Genomic DNA, 27,955 nt, shown 5'->3' with positions numbered 1-27,955 from the left:
GTTCATTTGCGTAGTCTGTTAATGCCATTTGTTTAGCTTTTCTCTTTCTCTTGAACTGCGTTATATTTTAATGTTTTTAGTAGTTCGAAATATAGCTACTGGTTGTATTGCGTTCTATTTAACATATTTTCGTTCTACTGATGATTACTGTCTGATGTTGTGAACACGAATAGCTCTGAGGAAAATTCCAGCGTTTTGTTATATTTCTTGTAATAAGAATATATTTTGTTAACTTTTTATTGGAGTTGTGAATTCAATCTACTACGAACCCGTACACACCAACACGTTTTGGTGTCAGAAGTGGGATTGAATGCCAATAACAAGAATGATGTAGAAGCAGTTAAGACAGCTGATGGCAGCCTTTGCTGCATTTAAAACAGAGATGAAGCGAGTGAAGAATCCGTTAAAAAAGAGATGTAAGCGATTCATGGAAGATGGATGTTGGCCAAGAAAAGATAGAAGAATACATTAAAGAAAAGATTGAAGCAGACCCAGAGGAAATAAAAAAGAAATTACCTACATAACAGAAAACAAATTTGGGGCTATGTAAGGCAGAATAGACACTGTTGAAAATAAAGTTCGACACACTGAAGAAAGAGTTTCTTCTGTGAAAGAACAAATAGAAGAAATAGTTTCTGCTGTAGAGCAAAGAATCGAAGGAAGGGTTTCGGCCGTGCAACAACAAATTGAAAAAAGAGTTTCTGCCATCTCGGGATAATTATATATTGAATAACAAACTGAAGACAGAGTTTCTGCTGTCGTCGCCAAAGAAGTTGACACACTAAAGAAATGCACAGCGACAGCAGGAAGCAATTCTGACAGCTTTAATTTTTTTCTAATGCCTGCTCTTTCTTCTGAAGTTATCCACATAAGACGGGAATATTTCTCCGAATGTCAGTTTTAGAAGCAAAAATCGAAGCAAAGCGCCCAGGATTGACTAATCGTCGAGGTGTTGTCTTCTATTGTGACAACGCTCGACCACACATTTCGATGAATGTTAGACGAATACTTATTGAATATGGCTGGTATTTTTTGTGTCCCCTCTCATATTCATCAGACATTATACCCCTTCGGATTTTTATCTTTTCATGTGATTTCAAAATGCTTTTAATCCAGGTGAATGGCCTGGAGTTCACTTTTTACAGAGTGTCAAACAGCACCTTCATAAGTTCTTTACAAATAAACGTAATGCTCATACAACACACATAGTTGCTGTGACGTTTTAATTTTCGTCACATTACACTTGTGACTCATACAATGTCACACTGGGATGTGGATGTGATGATCCCACAGGTGTCACACACACGCTACAGCTAACATTTAACGTGACCACGAGAAAATTTTCAGTCTCTCCACACCTTGGCCTGTCATGATCTTGTTTGCGTAATTATTCTTCAATGGAAGCTAACCCTGCTCACTGACCTTGGTTAACTCTCCGTTACTTAATGATTCTGGGCTGTAAACCCGCCTCCAATTCCCTGAGAAATGTTTAAATAAGCATTTCGAAATATATGCTTATAGCTTGCAGTTGCAATTACTGTTTTTTAGAAAAATATTAATAGTTTATAGCATGTTTTCTTTTGGTGTAATGCAGTCGTGGAACTGTATTCTATGATGATTATATACACATTCTACTCTATCTAGTGTTATCAAGAGAAGCTGATCAAAGAGCTTAGTATAGTAATTTTTTGTTTTGAGGAACTGCGCAACCATCTTTTTAGTTCTGTTCCTTCTTTTAGCTGAACATCTCGTCACTTTTAAATTTTTAGGTAAATACTATTTATTGTATATTGATGTGAATGATATCAGGAATAATGAATATAAAATAATAAAAGCATAATTTTAAAATTATTAATAAAAAGAATGACGAATTGACACTTAGTTTACTTTTATTTGCATTAATAAGAGCGCGGAAGCAAGAGAAGCAGAGAAAATTTGCTCTCATTTTTGTTTCACTGCTTGAAAATTTTAGTTAAGGGAATCAGTTTTATTGGATAGGCATTATTTAACTTATGCTACTTTTAAAGGTCATGTGAAAAAGTAATTTATTTTATACATTTTATTGCAGTGCTTTGCATCGTGCACTGTTGTTTTTCAAAATTCATTAATTATTTCTCTGCATGTTACCTTGAGTTGCATTACAAATGATGACATACTACTACCGTAACTAGACTCTAGTTATATATAATATGTTTCTGAAAGAAGTTTTGTAATTATTATAGTTTTACAAATGGTATATTACGTTTCAGTGTTAAACGTTTTTACATGCTGTTGTATATAAATTTTATGTTCTTTTCTTCCTGTAAATTTTGCCTGTTTGTTGCATACAATGCAATACACTCTCTCTTCACCGTCTTAAATAGGACCGAGGTTAAGCCGCTGAAGCGAAATTCTTGTTAAAGCAGAAATGAAAAAAAAAAATTATTTAATTCATATAAATGCGCTTTTTTATATTTAGAGTAAATTTTTATTAAACGTGTCATTTTCTTACAAAAGTTTTATGTACCATAAAAAGGAATTTAAAAAAAAATCAGTCATTTTTGTCTGCTGAAGGCTGGAAATTCGGCTACCCGCTGCATAATTTCGCCATTTTTTTTTTTTTTTTTAAAGAGTCAGATCACTGGAGAAAGCCGATGCCTATTGATCCCCATAACATAAACCATTTCCAATACTTTTGCTCCCTCTGTACGCGATATGACGGAGGTGCATTGTCGGAGTCAGCGTCATCGTAAACCACATCAGCGACAGCTCCAATGACGTCGTTTCTTGCTGAAGATTCTTGTCAGTGGTAAAGCACCGCTGGTAAGGTTTTCTGTGGAAGAAATCTATAATACACACCAACTTCATCTACATTATAAACTTGCTCGTCATGTAAAGCCTTTTTGTTAACAACAGCGTCCCATTTTTCTTTGAATTTTGTTGCGGCTTCATAATTGGCTGATAATTTTTCTCCCGAAATCGTGAGATATGAATTCCTTTTATCTTCTTCCATCTGTTAATCTACTCTTCCCTTGTATTAAAACCATCGTCTCCGTTCATGTTCTGATGAAGCAGAATAACTTCCCCACCCATATTCCGGGCTGTTTATTTTTAAATTAGCTGGGGTACCCGGCTTCGCTCAGGGAGTTAAAATTTAAGAGGTAACTTTTTTTTTTTTTTTTAAATTGAAAACATATTTTAACTTTTTACAATACTTGTTTATAAACAACATTTTGCATTCTGTTATCCGGGGTATATATGTACGAATTTTTCGAATTTCCTAATCGAGAGCAAGCTACGTATAGCTGAACCATGAGAAAAGCAGGAGTCTTTGAGTTTGATGCCGCAATGTTTTAAAGTTTCTCCTTTGTGCTTTGTTAATTGTAAAACTATAAGCTTATTTAGTATTCTGGGGATAAATACTGTGCACCTTTCTCTTTTCCAGTCATAAGTTCGGATGCTATGGTGTTATTCGATAGCTGACGACCATCCTTGTTTCATTACATAGTTTTGGTGATTTGAGATTTCTGAGTAGTATTATCGGAGATCCAATTTTCAGTCGAAGGCAATGTAATGGCATTCCTGGTACTTGCAAAGAGTTTAAAAATTCTGTAGGGAAGTTAACACTTTCTTCAACGTTTACCATCGTGTCAATCGATTTGTGTCATCTCTCTTCATCGGGAATTTTCTTTTGAATGTCAAAGTTGATATCTTCGACAATATTTTTAGTTGCCAAAATTGCCCTTTGAAATAGCTACTCCGGATTGCTATAGTTGTGAACAATGTTGGATAAATTTGGTCTTTTTCAGTAGTGGCTATGTTGCAGAAATCATTGTTGAGTTCAATGAGGCCGATCGCCTAGTCAGTAGGATATCTGCCTTCGCCTATTTGTAAGACATTTTGAGCAAATTGTGCTTTTGTTTCGTCTTTCGATAGTTCGTTCTCTCATATGCTTAGTATATGAGAGAATGAACTTGTATTTCTCTCATATTGCTCATATGCTTTGTATGTATGACCAGAAGTGTGATTTTTTAAGCATGCATTGATTTCTTCTGCTGGGATATCTGGAAGTGTTTGTCGAAAAACTCCTGAGAGTATGAGTAGAGCTCCTCCCATCACTTCAGAGTTTCCTCGCAAGTCTTGTAATGTTCTGTCCATTGCTTCAGGTGATTTTTATGTCCCATTGTGCATTCGTCCCAGAAGATAATTTTGGCTTGTTTTAGAAGCTAACCCCATCCAGATGCTTTTGAGATTTTACATACCGGGAATTGTTTTTCGGCTATATGCATCGGTAGATATAGGGCGAAATGGGCAGTTCATCCTCCTTCTATAAGTGCAGCGGCAATGCGGGATGATGTCAGTGAAAGTGCGATGTGTTGTTTAGGACGAATTTCTGCCAGCAATAGATTTCTTAGAAACGTTTTCCCGGTGCCGCCTGGTGCGTACAAGAGGACAAAACTTCCAGCCTTTATATCTTCAAAAGCACGCCCTTCAGGTAAAAAGCGGGAAACTTCATGGATGAGACACATAAGGCTACCACCTTATATAACTCCCTTGATCGTACCGGGACTCTTTTTTGAGTTTTAGCGACAAGCACATTGTACACTTACTTTTATAATATATATTGATTAAGAGGGGTGTGCAATACCGTTAATATTTCTTTTTTACAGTTTATTTATTTTTATTTCATATTTAAAATACGAAATTTTAAAATTTTTAACGTTTTGCTTATTTTTTTGTTTTTATACTTAAATTAATTACGACCGCTTAAAGCGGAGATTCGGTTAAATGGAAATCTGTTAAGAGTCTACTGTATATTTAAGTTGCATTATCAAAATAGCATAATTTATTTATTTAGAGATATAGTTAGAGAAAAGTATTTCTTAGCTTAGGTCATTTGAATATAACAAAGCACACAAGGACTATGTACCTAAAAAGAACTTTTTAAAGAAAACTTTATTGTATTCACCTTATATATTAGGAAAACCAAGAAAAACAACCATGCGAAAGTATTTCTTACTTGAGATAATAAGGGGCTATAACTGTGGTGTTAAAGTTTTAAATTGATTTAAAATTTCATTGCGAAAACGTTTGAATTTGCATATTTTAAAACATTGATTTGTTAAAGTGAAGTCTTTGCCACCATCCTACGGAAGACAAACAAAGTTTGAGGAAAACGGTAACTTCAATTCTTTCTATTATTACAACAGACCTCGCATTCTTTGCCGTATTCAATCAAATAAACTTTTTGTCAGAAATCTGCTTACAGCAGAAAATCAATTCCTGGAGTGTCCGTCGAAGTATTTGAAAACTCCGGATAATTGCGCTGCCTTTTATTATGGAACAAATAAATACTTTTTAATGCAATCGTGGGAATTTTATGTTTACGTTACTCGTTTCTACTTTAACATAAGATGCAAATTTATGAATCTGAAAAGTGAAATAGTTTTTCTCCCGTAAAACAATGTAAAAAACGTCTTTTTTTCCAACAGAATTAAGTAGTGGCATTACTTTTATTTTTATAAATACAACTCGTTTCTACACTCATGTCCATAAATTAAGGATAATTCGGAGTCACGCGGAAATCGAACTCTAAAATAAATATATCACCGGTAAAATCTACACACATCTTCAAGAATCAAATGCAAATTTCAGGAAGTAACCAGATGACACCGATGGTACGTCACAATGACGAGAGTGTAAGAGAGTGATATATAATGAATGCAGGCAAAGAAGTAAAATTGTTCGCAGGCGCTTTATAAGTATATCAGTGCAATAACCGAATATTTATGACACAATGGACGCATTTGGATGATTTTTTACGTAGTAGAATTATCGGCCGTCTGGAATATGGACGTACCCAACTGGAAGTATCAGACGAACTTGGAATTGCCCAGAGTGTCATCTCTAGGCTTTGGCAATATTCCAAGATGAATTCCAAGATGAATGTAATGTGAGTAGACGTTACAGCACAGGTCGCCCCAGAGTTACAACGCCGAATGAGGACCGGTATTTGGCATTTACTGCCAAAAGAAACAGGCGGAGCACAACCTCAGACCTGTCTCGTCAGCTCTCTTCAGCCACTGGTACGAAAATTTCAAGGTAGACCGTGTACAGACGCTTAGGGCAGATTGGTCTATATGCTCGTAGACCTGTCAGATGCGTTCCACTTACTGCAACTCACTGTCGCCTGCGGTTAGCCTGGAGTAGAGAGTACGCTTTGTGGACACCGCAACAGTGGGCTTGTGTGATGTTTTCCGACGAGTCCAGGTTTAGCTTGCAGTTTGATTCTCGTCGGACTTTCATATGGAGAGCTCCAGGTACCCGTTACCACCAAGAAAACATCATTAAACGACACCGTTACGGTGGTGCAGGAGTGCTCGTTTGGGGTGGAATTATTCTGGGTTCCAGAACTGACCTGCATGTTCAAATTGGAACCATGACAAGTCAAATCTATCGGGACGTCATTCTGGAACAACATGTACGTTTGTTTCGGGGCGCCACGGGCGCACAATTTGTGTTTATGGATGACAACGTCCGTCCTCACCGTGCAAACATCGTAAGCGAATGCCTTCAGTCGGAGGATATCATCCGTATGGACTGGCCAGCATCCTCACTGGACTTGAATCCAGTAGAGCACGTGTGGGATATGCTTGCCGACAAGTTGCAGCCCGTCAACCTCCTCCTGTATGTCTACCGGAGCTTCGGAGAGCATTGCTTTTTGAGTGGTGTAATATCCCCCCAGATCAGATCTATAATTTGATACTCAGCATGCCTAGGCGTTGTACGGACAGTACTGCATCGTCTGGGAGACATACAATATATTAACAACCATACCAACCATGTAATATTTGTTTTTTGTAAATAGGTTTTTTTTTTTTTTTTTTGTAATTTGCTCCAGGGGAAAAAAAATCGCTAATTTTTTTAATAATATCAAACACATAGCATCTTTTTTTGTTCTTTACCTTTTGTTTAATAAATAAGCTTTACAAATAAGTCAAATTTGTGTTGCTTCTAACTCTTCCTTTGCCTGATTTTGCATTATCCTTAATTTATGGACATGAGTGTATTTGAACTAAAGCAAATAAATAAAATCAAGTTTATTTGCATGTATTTCTAAAATGAAAGATAAACTTGTTTTATATTTACTCTACTAAAATTAAATGAAAAAATGAATTTTTATGTTAAACAAATCGTATAATTTATTTCTCTTGAATTAACATTAAATTTAGAAAATGTATTTTTAATTCATATCAAGTAATACAATAATAAAATCAATACTAAAGTGTGTATTAATATGATTGAAAGTTCGAAGCCGTTTATGATCTTAATTAAAAAAACAGTTCAATTCTATTAAGAAAGTATTATATTCTATTATTAAGGAGAAGGAAAGGGGAAGTATATAAGGTCAGTTTGGAAATAGAGAATTTATAAGTTTATATAGTCTATAAGTACATATAGTCTATAGTTGGAAATATGGTCTATACAGTATATAAGGAATTTTCTCCCTCCTTTCTGCATACCTTCGTGGTGTAACGATAGCACACTCGGCGCGTATTCGAGAGGTCCAAATTCGAGTCCCGGTGCGGCCTTGCTCATTTTTCTTGTTTTCTATTTCAAAAATTCTACTGACTCTACAACGTAATATTTCGTTACTCAAGAGTAATGTTCAAATACGTAGACATCCTATACGTATAATAAAAACACTTTCTTTCCGTCTAATTTTCTAACAATATAGCACATTTTCTGGAATAAAAAGAAATTTTAAAGTATGCGAGAAATGGAGAAGGAAAAATAATATTAAAAGCCAAATTATTAAAAAAATATTGCAACCAAATAAAAAAAAGTGGATTAAACGGTTACTAAAGTTAATTCGAAATTCTAAAAATCTGAATTAAGAACAAATTTCAATGTATTACTCTAAAATGACTTAATTATCTTTTCACTTTAATTCCGAAGAATAGATTTTTTCTTATTTTTTAATTTTATAAAATAATATTCAAAGTTCATTTTATTTTTAAGTGTATTTCTTTATTGCAGAGTTTCTTAAAATGTGAGTCGCTACCCCCATGGGGATCGTGCGACCTGCAGCAGGGGCAGCCAAAAATTTTAGCAGTTTTGATATTTCTTTAACTTATTACATTATAATTTTATAATTATATTAGATGATTTATTATATTATAATTATTTATTAGATTATTTATAGTTTTACAATTACCAAATATTTTTATACAATGTATCTGAAAATAAATAAAGATAAGACAATACAGACGAAGAAAAGACGAAAACGTTTCGACGCATTCTTTTTTAAATATAAACGTTCATTTTACTTGCTTTGCACGTGACGCTGTCATTTGTTACTTATTTAAAATGTTCACTTTGTTCTATCTCAAAATTAAAAATTAAAGTTAATGATCTAAAACTGCATTACAGTACAAGTGAAAAAATTGACAGTTTTACTCATATGTGTGTCTGATTTGCGGTAAGCTTATGGGGTCCCATAAAATTTTCGTAAATGTTATGGGGTCTTGAGGTCGCAGAAAAAAAATCTCAGTGATAGAAAGGGGTCGAGACTGAAAAAAATTTAAGAAGCCCTGCTTTATTTCATTGAGAAATAATGCTGTATTGTCATCCGAAAGATAAATGATAGTGTTTATGCTGAGTAGATTCGTAACAGCTCTGTTCTTTGTTCTGAACGTGATCCGAGTCGTCTGGGTGAAAAGTAAGTTATAGCACATAAAACAAATTCGTTTAGATAATAGGAAAAAAAAATCGAATCGCGAAGTGTTATTTCTTAAAAGAAGTGGTTAATAACAGCAGTTAATAAATTAAGCATAATGACATACACAAAGGTTTGAGTAATTAATTCTAGTTTATCCAAAATGTGCAAACAGTATAATGAAACTATGAGGCCCGAGCAACATGTATTTATTGGAAAACATACCTTTCGTATTTTGTAGTTGTTTTATCATTATCCCATTGCATAACATTTAATAAGCATCTCTTTTAATAAGCTACCTTAATCTGCGCATATTTAGCTTAATTGTTCGCATAAGAAAGGTAAAATGCATTTGAAGAGTCGTAAATTATTCAAAAAATATTGAAGAGATCTAAAGTTCATGCGGGAAAGAAGCTATAGTTAATGACATTCTTAAGGGGGAAAGGGAATCAAAAAAATTGTATCTCAGAAAGCAATGGAATCAAGAACAAGAATTCATGATTATGGTTGAAATGGTAAGATTGGATTGTAAAAATATTTAAAAAATGGATAACGATAAGCAACAATTATATCTTTAATAATTAATTATATGTCTTGTTGAAATCTGATTCCGTAGCTATGTCATTCCTAATAAAGATTAAGTGGCATAAACGAAATTAAAGCATTCATAGAATTCTCTGTATTTTTGCGATTGCCGTTGGACCATTATTTTAATTAAAAAAATTTTTAAGTATTCGTTTAGCTTTCAACCGTTACCCGATTTCTTGCAAATTCTTATAGCGGCTAAATTCACAAAATAATTTTAAGATATAGCAGCCTTTCTCTGCCATAATTAAGAAGAAAGCATTGTATTAATTAACAAGAAAGCATTTTACCATTACAAAAAAATCATGGATTTTTTAACCTTTTGACTACTAACGGGCCATATGTGGCCCACTAAAGGTTTAAAAGTTACCGCGTTATTCTTTTAGTAGATTGCTGTCGGTGGGTTAAAAAGTACTTAGAATCTCCTAAATGTTGGGGATCATCTTCCAATAGTTCGAAAATCAAGACGCCGCTGTGCTCGTTGTACACAAATGAACATAGAGAAGAGAACAAATATGAGTTTCCCAATGTGTAATGTTAGGTTATGCAAATTATGCTTTACCATGTACCATACGATGTAAAATCTATTTCATAATATAAAGTTTTCCAGAATAATAGGTGTGCTTATAGTAAGTCGATCGCTACGTATCGGATGTATATATTAACTATGGCTGAGACATACACTACCCAACACTGAAAATGCAACACCAAGAAAGATGGGCCCAAAAATTATGCAAATTTCAGGGTAAACTAAGGTGACCAGATTTTTAACATTGGTAAAGCGGCACACCATTTACCGGGGGGGGGGGATTCTTGATTAAAAATTTGGTCTATATGGAGCAACACAAATTTCATAAAACGATAAAATAGTATTGTAATATATATTTTTTAATTTCAACATACGTACAATTTACAAATATATTAAAAAATTATAGTATCATTTTATTCATTGGCATATTTCTCATTTGAGTGAATTCTTTTGGTACATTGCTGTCGATTTTTGTTGAATAACTTTTAGACAACTTGTGATGTAAAAGATCTGAACGAATTAATGTGATTGTTAGCATGAAAAGACATAAGCGTGTCTGCTAATGCTAATTTCTTTTCTTCGTCTCCATAAATTGATTTCCGAAAGAATTCCAGCATTTATAGCAAGATGCAGTAGTATTTAAATATCTTTTGTTTCTGTGACCCCGAGTGCTTTGAAATATTGTTTTTTCAGCCGGGCGAAATAGAAAATAGTAAAAATCCTTTCCTTATTTCAATATAATGGATATTGAACCTTGTAGGAAGAACAAAGCTAAATTTTCAGAATGAACAAAATACTTTTATTTGAATTTTAAAACAGAACCAAAAAAATAAATGCTGCAGCTCTTAACTATCAAAATTTTAAACTCTTAACTACTACAGTTAAAACTCTTACAACTATTCAAATACTAAAATCTTCAACTCTCCAAACAAAATATATCAAAAAAATCTTCCGAATCCCTTCTTGTTGCCACACCGTAAAATGCAAGTCCTTATCCTATTATTTATATTTAACGTTCTCACGTTCTCACGATCTTTACAAGTCATGATCTTTACAAGTCACGATCTTTACAAGTCATGATCTTTACAAATCATAATCTTTACAAGTCACGATCTTTACAAGTCACAATCTTTACAAGTCATGATCTTTACAAGTCCCCCCACAAGAAGCACATTCGTCACCGTAGAGACAATGCTGCTCAGAGTTCATTGAGAGAGAAAGAGCTAACTGCTAACCTTGACAAAGCATTAGCATTCCCATGTGAACTTCCTTTGCGGTATGTCACAGTCATGTTATACCGTTGTAACGCTAAGGCCCAACGAGACAGTTTAGCACCATGAGGGGCGCTTTGGGTCAAATAGGTGAGGGGATTGTGATCAGACACAATCTGCACTTTGGCACCGAAAATCCATGTGTCAAATTTTTTCAAGGCTTCGATGACACAAAATGCTTCTCGTTCGATGGTTGACCATCGTTGTTGACAGGGCGTTAGTTTCTTGCTGGAAAATGCTATCGACATTTCTTTGCCATATTGGTCGTTTTGAGCTAAACGCTGTCCAATTGCGAAAGCAGATGCATCCGTATAGAGTTGAAAGGGCTTGCTGATGTCCGGAGTATGCAGAGATGGCATTTTAATCAACTCTTCTTTAAGTTTTTTGAAAGCTGCTTCTTTTTCAGAGTACCATGGAATATTATTTGGAACACTCTTCTTTGTAAGGTTTGTTAGAGGTAAAATAATCTCAGGAAAATTCGGGATATAATCCCTATAGTAGCTTGCTAGCTCTAAAAGACTTCTGACTTCTTTTTTAGTGATAGGCTTAGACAGATTTCTGATGACTTCTACCTTCTCAGGATCTGGAGAGTGAGTGACAGAACCTATTACGTGTCCTAGAAACTTCACGTGACTCTTTCCGAAATCACACTTTTCTAGATTTGCGGTTAGACCTGCGTTTCTCAGTGTCTGAAACACTTGGTCGATGTGATAGAGGTGGCAATCCCAAGTTTCAGAAAATATTGCCACATCATCAATATATGAACGGCAGTAGTTCTTATGGTTTGCAAGCATCTTATCCATCGATTTTTGGAAGGTACTTCCAGCATTTTGCAAACCGAAAGGGAGAACTTTCCATTGGTAATGGCCGGAATGAGTGATAAATGCTGTGTAGGGTTTAGCTTCTTCTTTCATAGGAATTTGCCAATATCTCTTGGTTAAATCGAGAACTGTTATGAATTTGGCTTTCCCTATTTCGAATAGTAAATCTTTAGCAATCTTCATCGGATAGGCGTCCGGAACTGTGAAGCTATTTAAAAGCCTGAAGTCTATGCACAGTCTAACGCCGCCATTCTTTTTTGCAACACATACTATAGGATGTGCCCAGTCACTGTCACTGGGTTCTATAAGATCCCATTCTAACAGTTCTTTAACTTGACGATCGACTTCCTCTTGAAGTGAAACAGGAACACGGCAGTAACCTTGATGTCATGACCATCAACATTGGCTTGACCAGGTTTGCTACTGAAAACATCTACATAAGATTTTAGTACTTTAAATAGTCCTTCCCGTTGGTAATATTTTAAGTCGCCTTTCAAATTTTGTAAATGGGTCCAGATATCATCAGTAGATTTATTCATAAGATCTGCTGGTGCATAGTGGATATCTCCAAACTCTTCATCTTGGTCAAAAATGATACCAACGTGATCTACACGAGCAATATAAGGCCTTAACTTATTTATATGGAGTTCTCTAATACTTCCGTTTTCCATTTCGATTTTGGCAGAGTGTGGCCTGGGAAGTTTGATCACGGTAGCTGGTCCTTGCCACGTGTTGAGCAATTTATGTGATGATGATGGCATTAACACGAGGACTTTGTACGTAACTGTTCTCCTCAATTAGCATTTTTACAACTTTCACAGAATTTTTTAACATCTTGCTTAATACTAGGCCAAACGAATGAGTACTTCATTCGTTGAATTGTCTTTTCCTCACTGAGGTGGCCGGCAAGAGGGATTTCATGTACCATTTTTAGGAATTCCCTTCTTTTTTTTAAAGGTAACACAACTTGCTTAATGTTTTCACCACAGATATATTCGGAATTAAGTAATATGCCATCATCGGAAGTATATGAATTTTGATTTTTATTTGCCCATTCAAAGCATTTTTTCAGAGTTTCGTCTTGTTCTTGATGTGTCTTGAATTCTAGTCTTATTATGTTTATTGTTTTCAGAGACTCTATGTTTTCTTGGGAAATCTGATTAACAACAGCCAAATTTGTAGTATTGTCTTCAACTGGTGAGGGTTCATCATCTGTCTCTTTGTACTCTAAGGGGGATGCATCCCAATGACGATCACTGCTCCACAGTTTAATATTTCCACAGAGGGTTTCATAAGCTGAAGAACTCAATAGCAAGTCGGTAACTAGTTTTTTGAAACAGCACACGTAATGGACACTCTCGCAAGGTGTGTTGTCAACCAATTTCTCACGGACTACTGAAATTTGTGCTCCCGTGTCTACGATTCCATTTAGAATAATATCTCCACATTTAACTTTGACAAGTTTTAATTCATCTATGTTTCTAGACACGTCCACTGATTTTGAAACAGGAATAGAGATCTTGGCAGTTAGCACTTCTGGTTTTTCTTTTTCTGCAAGGGGTGCTTGTGTTTGTATTAAGTTGTTTTGTGCTGTTACAGGAGCACTTCTTGGTATCCAATTTTTGGTACATAACTTAGATGTATGACCTTCTTTTCCACAATTATAGCAAGTTAGTTTGAAACTAGGCTTTTGTGGTTCGTCACTCTTACGGGATGGGTACACTCTTGGCGTGTTCTCAGCGGACAGCGATTTATTTCTGAAAGCTCTTTCTGGAAGTGGAGAACGAAGTTGCCATTTTTCATTAGTTCTGTCTGTTGATGGATTACCACCAGTCCGTTTTGAGATATTACGAACACTGTCATATTCGTCAAGTTTATCAGCTAATTTGGTTGGAGAAACGAACTTCGCCCAGTCGTCAAGAAGATGGTCTCTTACTTCATAGGGTACTCTTTTCTTAATTTGGTCAGTAATAACCAAGTCTTTTAACGCGGCAAAGTTTGTGATTTCAAGACCATTGATCCATTCTTCAAAATAACTTGTGATTTCGTAGCGAAAATCTCTCCATGATTTTTCAGCGCTCTTTTGCATCACAAATTTTTTTCTGAAGCTTTCAGGATTTAATTTAAATCTCTTCAATAAAATGGCCTTAATGTACTCATAATCTTCAAAATTTTCTTCAGATTTCCTACCAATTAATTGAATGATTTCAGATGGCATTAAAGTCAATAAACATGAAACCCAATCTTTAGGATCAATCTTTGTCCTTTTAGCATGTCTTTCAAATAAGGATGAATAAATCACAATATAATCGTGTCTTAAATTGAATTTGGGAATATGCTTAATTAAATCAAAATTATGATGTCCATTTTCACTTGCTGGTGGAGTTTGTGTTAATCGAACACGAGATTCAATTTCGAGTTTCCTCAATTCAAACTCCATTTGCTCTCTTTTCTGCTGTGCTTCTAATTCTTCTTTACTTCGTTGTTCCTCAATCTCTTCTTTCCTTCGCTGTTCCTCAAGCTCTCCTTTCCTTCGCCTTTCCTTCGCTGTTCCTCAATCTCTTCTTTCTCCTTTCTTCGCTGTTCCTCTTCTTTTCTTTTCCTCTCTTCAATAATCGTTAAAAACACTTCTTTAGCAAATGCTTCATCATATGTATCACTTTGAATTATTTCATTTTTTATCGCCACTATTCTCATACTTGGATCTACTTGAATTTCTAATTCAGCAGCTAAAACCAGGAAATCCTCTTTTTTCCCACTTCCCATAAAAGCAATGTCTCGATTTTAAATAAACCTTATTCTTTGCAAATTTAATTTAAAAAAAAAAAAAAAAAAAAAAAAAAAAAAAACTAATTTCTTGTTAATGCGTCCTTCAATTTATCCTTAACATTAGTTACAGTATGAACTCCCTGATTGCGGTTTTCTCTTTCGTTGGGGAAACAAAAAAACAAAAAAAAAAAAAATCGTTTCTATGTGTAACACTGTAGCAGCTGGTTGACGCCAAGTACTGGTTTTTGATTTTATTCAGTCAATTTACTCTTTTATAAAAAGCAATTTTTTTTCTATTTAAATATAATTCACAATGAATTTAATTTTATTCGGCACGAAAATCAATCAGTGGAATCAATACTTAATGTGTTGTTCATCTACTCTGGCGAGTCAAACGAAATTACATTTGAACACTGGCGTATTCATTACTTTGACAAGTAAATTAACTAAGATTCCATGACGGAAACAATAATTAACTTTTCATAATCTTAACTAATTATTTTACGTTTACAAGGTAAATTGAGCTCTCACCTGAGTTATTTTGGTTCGTAATTATATGCGGGGAAACCCCGATCCTGTCGACTGCGCCAGTAAAAATCCTTTCCTTATTTCAATATAACGGATATTGAACCTTGTAAGAAGAACAAAGCTAAATTTTCGGAAGGAACAAAATACTTTTATTTGAATTTTAAAACAGAACCAAAAAAATAAATACTGCAGCTCTTAATAATCAAAATTTTAAACTCTTAACTACTACAGTTAAAACTCTTACAACTATTCAAATACTAAAATCTTCAACTCTCCAAACAAAATATATCAAAAAAATCTTCCGAATCCCTTCTTGTTGCCACATCGTAAAATGCAAGTCCTTATCCTATTATTTATATTTCACGTTCTCTTTAAGTCATGATCTTTACAAAAATTCACCATTACAGTTTGACTATTTTGCCATGTAATCGCTTTTGGTTTTTTTAAGAAAAGGAAATTCACTTCTGAGATCATCTTTGAATTTGCATCCTCTGTTTTTACTCATTATGTTAAAAATCTAAAGTACTTTTTTATAAATTTATAAATTATATTATAAATTTTTATCTATATATATTGCTTAAAAACACAGTAAGTAGGTACATAATTACATAAAAATATTTTATTGTTAGTTTAAAAATGAAATTAATTTGTTTGTTATAAAGTAACTATATTTTAAAAATTATTTAAATTTTAATCCTATATTTCTTTCTAAATAATAACAATACTAACTTGTATTATTTTTCCTCTATATTTGCCGTAACGTAAGTTGTAAGCCTTACTTTCAAGGCCGACGATAGACCTTTTCCCGCCACTATAAAATATAAATAATAAGAGTACTTACTGTCTGCTAAATTCAAAAAAACTTATGTGTTTATGAAATAAATAAATAAATAACGCACTTAAATTATCTGAATAGCTGATTTATTGACATAACTTGTTTCAGTAGCACTAGCACGCAGTATGATGTCTATCATTTAACAGACAGTTACAAAATGTTTTCGTCATTGCCAGTGCCAAAAAATGCCATTAAGTCCAAACAATGGGGGTCGAGTTCTAACAGCTGATCAACAATGCGAACTTTGATTAACAGTTCTTGATAAAAAGTTGTCAACAATAATTTGTTATTATTAAAATTTAACATTATAAAACTAAGAAAAATAATATAACACTCAACGTCTGTAATGAAGCCGGTCTCGAGCCATATGGACGACGGAATGGCACAGGGTTGTGTTCTCAGATGAGTCACACTGCTTTTCTCAATGATAGCAATGTTGCAATGATAGTCGCCGCATACGAGTGTGGCATCGTTGTGGAAACAGGTCCAATCCTGCAACAATTGTGGAACGCCCCACCGCGTGACAACGCGGCATCATCGTTTGGGGCACAACTACGTAAGGGGCATCATCGTTTGGGGCGCAACAGCGTACGACACTCTGCTCGCATCATCCAAAGTGCTCTGCAAGGTGTAAGATGCTTCCCTGACCACCGTTTTGTCCTGATCCCTCACCAATCGAACATATTTGGGATGTGATTGGACTCCATTTGCAGACCATGCCATTGCCACTTTCAGAAGACGAACTGTGACAAATGATTGACAGGGAATGGAGATCCATTCCTCAGGACACCATCCGTATCTCATTGATTTTGTACCTAGACATGTTGCTTTGTGTATCGCCCTCCAAGGTGGTCGTACAACCTACTGAGCCAGCACTGTTCTCCCTCTGTATTATGCATATCATTTTGAAATAAAATTCACTTATTATTCTTTGCTGTCTCTCTCTGTTTGCCAAATTTCATCACTTTCTGGACACTTTTTGAGATTGACTTTTCAATGTCGATTAGTGTTCCAGCCTTTGGCTTGAAAGCCGTTTGTCAGAAAAATCCCAACTGAAAATGGCGTATTTTTTAAATTTGTAGTCAAAGAGTTAAAGAAGCATTGTTTTCATAGTTTTTCGAACATTCCTCGGGATCGCGATGAAACTTTGAGGGGCATGATATCCTGTGGCCTGAATGAAGCCACTGCTTGCCTTTATCAAAAATAGAGTTATAATTATATAATTTAATAACAAACATTCATTTTAATGTATTATCAGGAATTTTAAGCTCTTATTCCTCTTCTCATCTTGATGGTTCATAATTTTAGGTGTTATTTTGACTTTTAGTTTCTGAAACTATTTCTTATCGTTGCCACCACCAAAGAAAAGTTATTTACTACTAAAACACATTTTACATCAACATTCATCTTAGTTATGTATGAGTTTTTCATTGTTCATGTTTCACAGTCAATTTTTATGATCTGTAATTTGACTGCGCAAAATAAGTGTATATATTAACTTTTTTAGGTACTGTCACTGGCTGCTCTTATCAGTAATGTTGAGGGATACTGTGAAAATGATGTTGGACGATACGGGTTTTTCTTATTTGTGGTCATTGTATCGATGTTACAAGCCATTGTTATTATCATAATTTTCGTCCTCCAGCTAGAGAAAAAAATTCCTTTTGTAAATGTCTCCTTAGTGGTAAGTATTTTAATTTGAGAACTATTTTTTATATAAAACAAAATTCTCTAATGTGTGAAATTATTTTCCACGTATAATTTTAAATCATAATTTCACAGTTCTTTTAAACTAAAAGTAAAATTTAAAATTCGAATACCTTTTGTATATTAAAAGTTTTCAGGAGAAATTAGTTTGAATTCATTTATAAGAACTATTATGATTTGATAAATATTAATGAATGAATTGAATCTAGAATTTTGTTCCTAATATGAAATATTTTTGTAAGTAATTTTTCTGTTCATTTTTTAGCTTCTTTTGAATGATTGCGTTGTCTTAATCTTTTACTTCATCACTTGCACATTAGCTATGTTATCCATAGGGCGATGCCAATATAGAGTTGCAGCGAGAATTATTGCAATGGTAAGATGTATGTTTCTTTTTCTCCAATTTTAATATGAGACACAATAAAAGAGCTTTTTATTTCGCATGAATTCCTTTGAAACAAAATAAAATGTGACCACGGTTAGCATATTTCACAAGTGCACATCTGTGTAGCCACCAAGGGAGTGGCTTCTAGGATGGACCAATGGGCATCGGTGGGAACAGATAAATAGTTCGGTGAACTTTATCGTAGTTTTCAAATTCTTCAAGACATACATTTTAATGACTAATTTTGTGAACTTGTTTAGGGATGAAATAAAAACATAAAAGATTTTCTTCTGCATAGATCACAATTATCCTTCCTGTTCCGCAAATAGGTCAGTCGTAATCATGAATGCATAATTTAAATTGAATCCAACTATTTGTGCTCATATCTGCGTTGTTAGTGGTCTGACACTAAATGCAGCTCCATCTTTTTCTATAAAGAATATAAAAAGAAAAGAAAATGTCTGTATCATAATCTTGGTACCGAAAAAAAAATCGCGTTTTTGGCAGTGCTGTTGAAATGAAATGTCTTATGAAAGGTACAGTCCGGAGAGAAAAATCTCACACATTCATAGAACGTCAGAGTGAGCTAGCTGTACGTCGGTGTAATAAGAAGATGACAAGCCAACTATATGCGCCGACCATGCATTTCAAGTGATTTTAGAGATGAGACATAGAAGAATTGGTTGAAAAAGCAATGAGTTTATAAAGTTTAGTTTCCTTTGGTAGCAGAAACTAGCATCAAACTGCCAACACACTTGGATATAACAATCGCTTCACAGAGTCTTGAAAACGTTTAAAACAACCTTTTCTTTACATCAGAACTTTAATATAAACGCACGACCGATGCTTAACAAAACAAGCACCATTTGTGGAGATGAAGCTTAAAGTAACTAAGTTCAAATTTAAAACTATTCCCAGGAGTCAAAGACTACACATTTGATTTAACGCAAAGTTGGTTGAAACTTCATCGGTGTAAAGGTTTAAATGTCGGCAGCAAATAACGCAAAGCGGAAGAATTACAGTCAAAAGTCGTTAATTCGGACACCCATAATCCGGAATGATCTATAATCCGGACCTCAAAGCTAAAAACGTTCTACGCATGCGCCACGTTGACACATGCGCATAGGCGTTTACGCGTGCGCGTAAGGCCTTCACCACTGCGCATATGCGTGTGCGCAAGCGCAGAATACGTTTTCGCGTGCGCTTTTAATGTGTAACGGACGGTATAAGCTAAAATTATCTATTTCACTTAATGTTGATGATTGCATTGTTCCTTAATCTTCGAATTGGATGCGGCTTATTATTTTTTGCAGACTGTAAGAGCAATTTTATAAAAGTAAACTTGAACTTTCGATTATGTGAAATAGAATTTCCGATGCTGGAGCTCCCAAAGGATCTACAAAACGAAAGTATGTTTCGATGTCCGTCAAACAAAAAGTGGAATTGCTGCAAAAAAGGGATAAAGACATGAAGAAGGTAACAGAGAGGTTAGTGAAAACGAAAAAATTTTGATTGACAAGTTAGTCGGTATTCTTGGCACAGCAATTATGGGACTTGAACAGCGGAAGTTTGTAACTGAACAAGAAATTATGTCTGTTTATAGAATTAAAGAGAAAGTATTATCACATAAAACAAAGCAACTTAAACAACTTACATTGAAAAAAATGTTTAATAAAGTAAACAAATAAATATTAAGCTTTTTTTTTTTTTTTTTTTTGTAAATTTTGATATCCTTTAGATCATAATTGTTCTTTATTTCATAAATTACGGTTTCATATTTTTAATTTTAGAATTTCGTCATGCCATCTTACGAGATTTAAACTGATGATCTATAATCCGGAAAAATCGATAATCTGGAATCGCCGAAGTCCTGACGAGTCCGGATACTTTTGACTGTATAGTCTTATTACAGCTAGACTTTTGACTGTATAGTCTTATTACAGCTAGATTTTTGCTGTATAGTCTTATTACAGCTAGCCAAACTTATATGGCCTCGAAAGGCTGAAATACGCTTTGTCTTACAATTCAAAACCCTCGACTTAACAGGCTGAAATTATAAATAACTGGCTAAATAGAATAATAACCCAAAAATATCCCCTCCCACCATAATTTAATTAATCGCAAAGATCTTTAACAACCTTGTTAAGATTTTAAATTATAAACCTAACTAGGAGAAAACATTTTACAAGTAAGTAATTACAATTGTAACTAAAGATAAATTAAAATTTTACAGAAGATTCGATCAGTGGACGATAAATTCATGATATCAAGAGATTCTGACTATAATCTTATCTCCTTCTAGGCATCTGAAAGTAAAAATTACTTTAGCAAAAATATTTAACTCCTTTTAAATATTTACATTCTATTTCAACTTAAAATCTTTCGTACACTTAGCATTTTCTCTATAATTTTAATTTTCTCACTCCCTGGTCTCCAGATATGTACTGTAATGTAAGAGCGTGTATACGAGTACGAAATATTTCAGCACTATCACTTGACCGAAATCCTACATATTCGTAACTTAGACGTACTAGACATCAATAAACACATTACTTTCGAAACTATTCTCATGTGCTAAGTTCAAAATTTACTAAATGTGAGTGTTGGCCGGACAGCCTAACCTTTTTAACTTTAACAGCCTAACTAACAAATTGCATTCACAGTGCTAACTTTAACTTATTTTATTATAACTTGCTAACTTACACATAAGCATTTCATTCACAAATCAGCTTTACTTTTAGACATAGTTAACAGAAAAATTTTACGTTTATAAAGTAATTTAGCAAGCATACTTTATGACATCTTTACAATTTATTGATATTTAAAAGATTACTCAGGTTGAAGTTTACATCGCAAGATACAGAAGTTACTTAAATTTATTCTACAAATACGCCAAACTTTCTCAAAACAATCTCTTGGACTACATCAAAATTTCATTTTTGTGCTAAATTAAAATCCTTCAGATAATTCAGATAATGCATAATTAAAGTACAAGCTTCTTGCTACATACAAATCTAAAATGACCTCGCTTGAGAGAAAAACGTAAAATAAGGAGCAACTGTTGCATTTAAGATATAAACCAAAAACTGAATAATACGTAAAGGAAATAAATTTCACTTATGTTTTATTTCTGTAGTAATACTTCATTTGCTTGTCCATTTTCGAATTTTTCGCTTCAGGGCTTTTTTCTGGATCCTAGTGGACCTCCTTTTCGGTTGGGGAAATTCTGGCGGTGCCGACCCCTTCCTTGCTACTGGAATCCACCCCTGCTGATTTTGCTTGAACTTGATCGGCTATGCTTTCTGTTGCTATGCCGTCGAAATCTTTCCTTTGAAACTTTCTCCGCTGCGGCGGCTCATCGTCCATCGGGGAATTTCCATGTTAATTCTGCTATAGGTAACCATACTTTCTCACGTCGCTGCGAACCTCTTTCGGTACCTGATTCCATGGACTTTGGCTTTCCACTGGTTATCACTGATTATTCTGGGCTCCCTGCGTCTACTTTATCCTTGTAACTTTCCTCTCTTCCTTAATTCATTTTTTAACCTTCGACTTAAATACGCTTAACATGATTTGCATTCTGGTGAGGAAATGGAAAGGAGAAGTGATAGTATAGGCTGAAATTATAAATAACTGGTTAAATAAAATAATAATAACCCTATAAGCGATAATGTGGATTTTTTTGCAGTAGGACAGGACACCAGAATTTCACTATCAATTGTACAAGTATAATTCCACCGCAGTAACTGTACAGCTCTGCTTTAGTTTTGATGGAGAGCATCCCATCGAAAAAATTTGACGTGTCTTCCAATTCTCTATCCCTGCCACCAAAGCTCTCAAGAGGACTCTATGGAAGAGTGTGGATCTTCGCTGTCCATTGGCGATTAAATATTCTCATTGCATTTATCAAAAACTTCGGTTAGATATAATGCACAGTAAAATTGTTCTTTTTTTTAAGACTTCAAATGCTCACCTTTCGACCGACGATCTCTGTTTAGTGTTGCCGTATATCGGGAGCTACGTGGAAGTAAGACATGCTTCTTATCACTATCACAACAACTCTGAGCTTTCCTATGTTTTAAATGATGCATTCCTGTTGCAGACACTCCATTTCTACAAACACCCATGCCCTCTCTAGAACCCGCACCCAGACTCAACGATGCAAGAGCCAGCTTGGCTAACCATTATACCGATCGATCAAGGCACCGTTTTCTTTTTTTTGGGGGGGGACAGCAGAAGAGTGGGGCGGTATGAATGCGTTGAACACTATATATCAGTGACAAGAGTAAAAATGTGGCGTAAGCGTTTTAAAAGAGAGTGATCATCTTTGTCAGACGACTAGCAATATGATTACACCAAAGCACATCACAGATGATATTGCTGCAGAGGTGAATGAGCTCAAACAAGATAGATTTTCAAGTATGGAAAAAATCGCTGACGTTGTCTGTTTTAAGTGTTGAAATAGATTATATGACTCTTAACGGAGGAAATTAAGTGTACAGCCAATAGGTACCTTGCAATGAGAATCAAGAGGTATGTCATATTGCTATACCTCTGCGGCGTCTGTAGCAATAGGCAGGAGGAATGGCTTCTTGTTACGGCTATGAGACATGTGACATTGCTTTGAGCCGGAATCAAAGCATCAATCTGTTCAGCAAACCATTCAGGTTTCTTTCCACTCGAAAAAGTCCAAAACAAATCACACTAATGTGAAAAAATTGCATTCTTCTCTGATTGGGAAGGATCTCTTCCTGTCAATTTCTTGCAGCACAAAGCTACCGAAAATGTGCAGTGTTGTGGAGAGATATTAACTTCATCGCGACAATCAGTCAAGCCGACTAGATCTTGAAAGCCTTTCAATATATTTTTTTTTCCTCCACGGTAAGCTTCTTTTCATGATTTTCCTTCATGACAAAGCGAATACGATCTATGATTACCCGAGGAAGATCAAATAGAAAATTTTGAATCCTCTTCTACACTTCGGATCTTTCTTCCTAGGATTTAACTTATTTTTTTTTTCGTAATAAAGAACGCTTTGCAAAGATAACGTTTTTAGTCGAACTTTTTTTTTTTTTAAATAATACGAAACAGAGAATTTGGTGTTTGTAAGAACAACCTAATGACTCTTATAATAACTCTGTTATAAGAATCTTTCTCTCCGGGATATATATCTAAATAAAAAAGATAAATATTTCGAGAAATATTAAATTCTTACATTATAGGACCTCTTGCTGCTTTTTTATTAAATGCGAATTGTACTTCCGATATTCATGTGTGCTAAATTTTGTTATGAAGGGCCACTAAAAAATTACTTGTCCTTTAACTTTGTAATTAGAAAATGTCTTCGATTTTATTGGTAAAGCATTAAAAAGCTATATCTTATTCTATCGATTTTTACCCTTTTGTATGAGTTGAGTTGGATTCAATTTAATTTTGAACAACGAATTATTAAAATCGTAAAAAACAACCTTATATTTAGCGTAGGTATAATAAAACACTCAATCGATTTCGAGGGCAGCTAAAGGTCCCTCCTCATCAGGAGAAAGAAATACATAGAAAGAAGAAAATAGGAGAAGGAGTCACAGAAACACATAGTGCTTATCAGCACTGCACGTGGTTATAACTAGATTTTTAATCAGAGTTGCACTGGCCGCCTACTTTTACTGAGCCAGGCTGTCTGATCAAGCATAAAGAAATATTAGCGAAGTTAAAATAGGGAGCGAGGGGCAAATGCACATTACGCTCAAAATCTGAACTTCAAATAATGGAAAGCAACCACTGAACGGATTTTTATACCCTCTGGTAGTACCAAGCGCGAGGAGGTAACGCCATCTATCGGCAAAAATAATTGAATTAAGATAGTAGAATTTTAAAGGCATTAGGAAGGACTGGATTGGACTTCAAATCATTAACTAAACTTTCTAAATCTTTGTGAATGTGAAAAGCCTCAAGAAAATCCAATTCGCCTATGGAAGAAGCCTTTTGGATGATTTTTGCAGACCCAAAATCAAAATTATGGTTAAAAGTCCAGCTATGATACGCTATTGAAGACTTGTTAATTTCGCCTTTTTTGACATAAGATTCATGTTCCTTGATACGAAACTTCAACGCTCTTTTTGTTTGGCCAATATATCTTAAACCACACTGACATGATATACTATAAATTCCCCAAGAATTCAAGACAGAAACGCAATCTTTTAGAATCGAAGGGTGAATTTTATTAATAGGGGAGAAACCGACTTGAAAATTGAATTTCTGGAGAATCCGTGCAATTTTATAGCTAACAGAAGGATAAAATGGAAGCACGACAAGGTCATTAATATTATTTCTAACAGTGGAATGTCTTCTTTGATGGGAATCAGAAAATTTTTTGACGGCTTTATCAATAATCACGGGAGAAAATCCACGGTCAATCGCAACTGCTCTCAAATAATTAAGTTCATTGGTAAGCAAAGATTCAGAGGAACAAACTTTTAGCGCGCGGAAAACATAATAGTAAAAAGAGCCATTTTTTGCTTAACAGGGTGGCATGACTTGGCATGGGGTGGTAAACAAACTGCAAAGGGTTTACGGTACACAGTGGTGCTAAAATAGGTTTCATTGCGGATTATAAGAATATCGAGGAAGGGGAGGGAATTGTTGGATTCAATTTCAAGAGTGAATTGGATGGCTGGATCAATTGAATTCATAATAGATAGAATCTCGGATAAATCCTCTTTATAACCGTCAAAAAGTGCGAAAGTGTCGTCAACATACCGAATCCAAAGACGAAAAGATAATTTATCAAATAATTTCATCTCAAAATAGTGCATATAAATGTCAGCAAGTACCGGACTGAGAGGATTACCCATAGCCAATCCTTCAACTTGACGAAAATATGCATTTTGGAAAACAAAGTGGGTTTGACTTAGAGAAACTTTAGTAAGCGAAACCAACTCATTAATTTCAGTATGTGTGAAGTGAAATTCCCGAAGCCTAGTTTCAAGACAATTTAGTGCTCCTTCGACCGGAACATTAGTAAACAATGATTTGACATCAAATGAAACCATAATGGAACGAAGTGGGGAAATATTTAGTTTCCAGATTTTCTCCTCTACTTGCTAACAATATTCACACTGTAAAAAATTCTGTTGAAGTCATTGATAAACTTAAAAATATTTCCCCACTTCGTTCCATTATGGTTTCATTTGATGTCAAATCATTGTTTACTAATGTTCCGGTCGAAGGAGCATTAAATTGTCTTGAAACTAGGCTTCGGGAATTTCACTTCACACATACTGAAATTAATGAGTTGGTTTCGCTTACTAAAGTTTCTCTAAGTCAAACCCACTTTGTTTTCCAAAATGCATATTTTCGTCAAGTTGAAGGATTGGCTATGGGTAATCCTCTCAGTCCGGTACTTGCTGACATTTATATGCACTATTTTGAGATGAAATTATTTGATAAATTATCTTTTCGTCTTTGGATTCGGTATGTTGACGACACTTTCGCACTTTTTGACGGTTATAGAGAGGATTTATCCGAGATTCTATCTATTATGAATTCAATTGATCCAGCCATCCAATTCACTCTTGAAATTGAATCCAACAATTCCCTCCCCTTCCTCGATATTCTTATAATCCGCAATGAAACCTATTTTAGCACCACTGTGTACCGTAAACCCTTTGCAGTTTGTTTACCACCCCATGCCAAGTCATGCCACCCTGTTAAGCAAAAAATGGCTTCTTTTTACTATTATGTTTTCCGCGCGCTAAAAGTTTGTTCCTCTGAATCTTTGCTTACCAATGAACTTAATTATTTGAGAGCAGTTGCGATTGACCGTGGATTTTCTCCCGTGATTATTGATAAAGCCGTCAAAAAATTTTCTGATTCCCATCAAAGAAGACATTCCACTGTTAGAAATAATATTAATGACCTTGTCGTGCTTCCATTTTATCCTTCTGTTAGCTATAAAATTGCACGGATTCTCCAGAAATTCAATTTTCAAGTCGGTTTCTCCCCTATTAATAAAATTCACCCTTCGATTCTAAAAGATTGCGTTTCTGTCTTGAATTCTTGGGGAATTTATAGTATATCATGTCAGTGTGGTTTAAGATATATTGGCCAAACAAAAAGAGCGTTGAAGTTTCGTATCAAGGAACATGAATCTTATGTCAAAAAAGGCGAAATTAACAAGTCTTCAATAGCGTATCATAGCTGGACTTTTAACCATAATTTTGATTTTGGGTCTGCAAAAATCATCCAAAAGGCTTCTTCCATAGGCGAATTGGATTTTCTTGAGGCTTTTCACATTCACAAAGATTTAGAAAGTTTAGTTAATGATTTGAAGTCCAATCCAGTCCTTCCTAATGCCTTTAAAATTCTACTATCTTAATTTAATTATTTTTGCCGATAGATGGCGTTACCTCCTCGCGCTTGGTACTACCAGAGGGTATAAAAATCCGTTCAGTGGTTGCTTTCCATTATTTGAAGTTCAGATTTTGAGCGTAATGTGCATTTGCCCCTCGCTCCCTATTTTAACTTCGCTAATATTTCTTTATGCTTGATCAGACAGCCTGGCTCAGTAAAAGTAGGCGGCCAGTGCAACTCTGATTAAAAATCTAGTTATAACCACGTGCAGTGCTGATAAGCACTACGTGTTTCTGTGACTCCTTTTCCTATTTTCTTCTTTCTATGTATTTCTTTCTCCTGATGAGGAGGGACCTTTAGCTGCCCTCGAAATCGATTGAGTGTTTCATTATACCTACGCTAAATATAAGGTTGTTTTTTACGATTTTGATTGTCACATTAGCGTGTTTCTCTTCTAGTCTAACGAATTATTACTTGAGAAAACAGTGACTCCAGTATGCTAATGAGACTGTGTTTCCAACTATTCTATTCTTATTATCACATTCTTTAAAATGCAGTTTCTTTTAGTAGGGAGAGAACGACAATGAGATAATTATTTGCGATTCTGTGTTGAAATTTAATGCAACTTTTTGTGTATAGGAAATTGTCTTTACTAACATTTTTTAGCAAGTTAAATATATGGTACACATTACTGGTAATTAAAAAAGTCTAGAACCCACTATTGGAAAACAAGAATAGCTGTTATACAAATTAAACAAAAAAAAAAAAAAAAAAAAGGGAAAATTACGATAAAAGGAATCACAACAGAGGTAAAAGAGTTAAATTTAATTAAAATTTGGCGGAAGCAATAGATGATATATTTCTTTTTTTACTTCAATTTTCAACAAGATCTATTCAAAAGTATAAACTTTTTTGTTGTTATTAAGAAGTTTTTATTTGTATTTGTAGACTTTAATACTTTTTATCATTGCAGCTTTTCTCAGTTGCACTATTTCTAGTGATTGTTGGATTGAATTATACGGGTTACAAATGGTGGAAAGAAACCAGCTCGAAAGAAAACTCCAAAGATCCCGGAACCACAATTACAGAATCATCTCCAACAGTTCTGGCTTGAAAATTTGCAAGACCACTTGCCTGAAAATTCTTGATACGATTGTTTCCAAGGGCTTTCTACTTCCATATCTGAATTTTTTCTTAAGGTCTTTGATATAAAAAAAACTGTGCTGGATTATATCTAGCGGGAAATCACAGAGTTTTATTTTTTAATTTAAATGGTTTGCTAACTATATTTGTAATGCTTTGTTCTATACTTGTGACGGTTAGTTGCCCCAGATATAGATTATTTATTGAAGACTTTATATCTAATTTAGGCTACATAATTTCCTAATACGAATGACAAATAAGAGTTATATATAAAAGTATGCAAAAGTTCGGGGAAAGGTTCCGTAAGCATTAAGTTCTAAGAGTTATAACGATGA

At 34.5% G+C, this 27,955-nt stretch overlaps 1 protein-coding gene across 1 annotated transcript in view; it reads left to right on the top strand.

Moving 5' to 3' along the window:
- The window catches only part of LOC118192307 (uncharacterized), a 154,868-nt gene extending 127,146 nt beyond the window's left edge, over positions 1-27,722 (top strand). Inside the window, exons 2-4 of the mRNA XM_085815564.1 lie at positions 17,544-17,720; positions 18,009-18,119; positions 27,451-27,722. Of these exons, the coding sequence (XP_085671690.1) occupies positions 17,544-17,720; positions 18,009-18,119; positions 27,451-27,591 (429 nt within the window). The 3' untranslated portion in view covers positions 27,592-27,722. The remainder of the gene's footprint in view (positions 1-17,543; positions 17,721-18,008; positions 18,120-27,450) is intronic.
- Positions 27,723-27,955: the final 233 nt, after the last annotated feature.

This window comes from Stegodyphus dumicola, chromosome 4 (genome assembly GCF_044657685.1).
Source record: "Stegodyphus dumicola isolate Sdum_Otavi_A_Nest chromosome 4, ASM4465768v1".
NCBI classification, from domain to species: domain Eukaryota; kingdom Metazoa; phylum Arthropoda; class Arachnida; order Araneae; family Eresidae; genus Stegodyphus; species Stegodyphus dumicola.
Note: the sequence above shows the minus strand (reverse complement) of the source record. Positions and strands in the feature narration are given on the sequence as shown.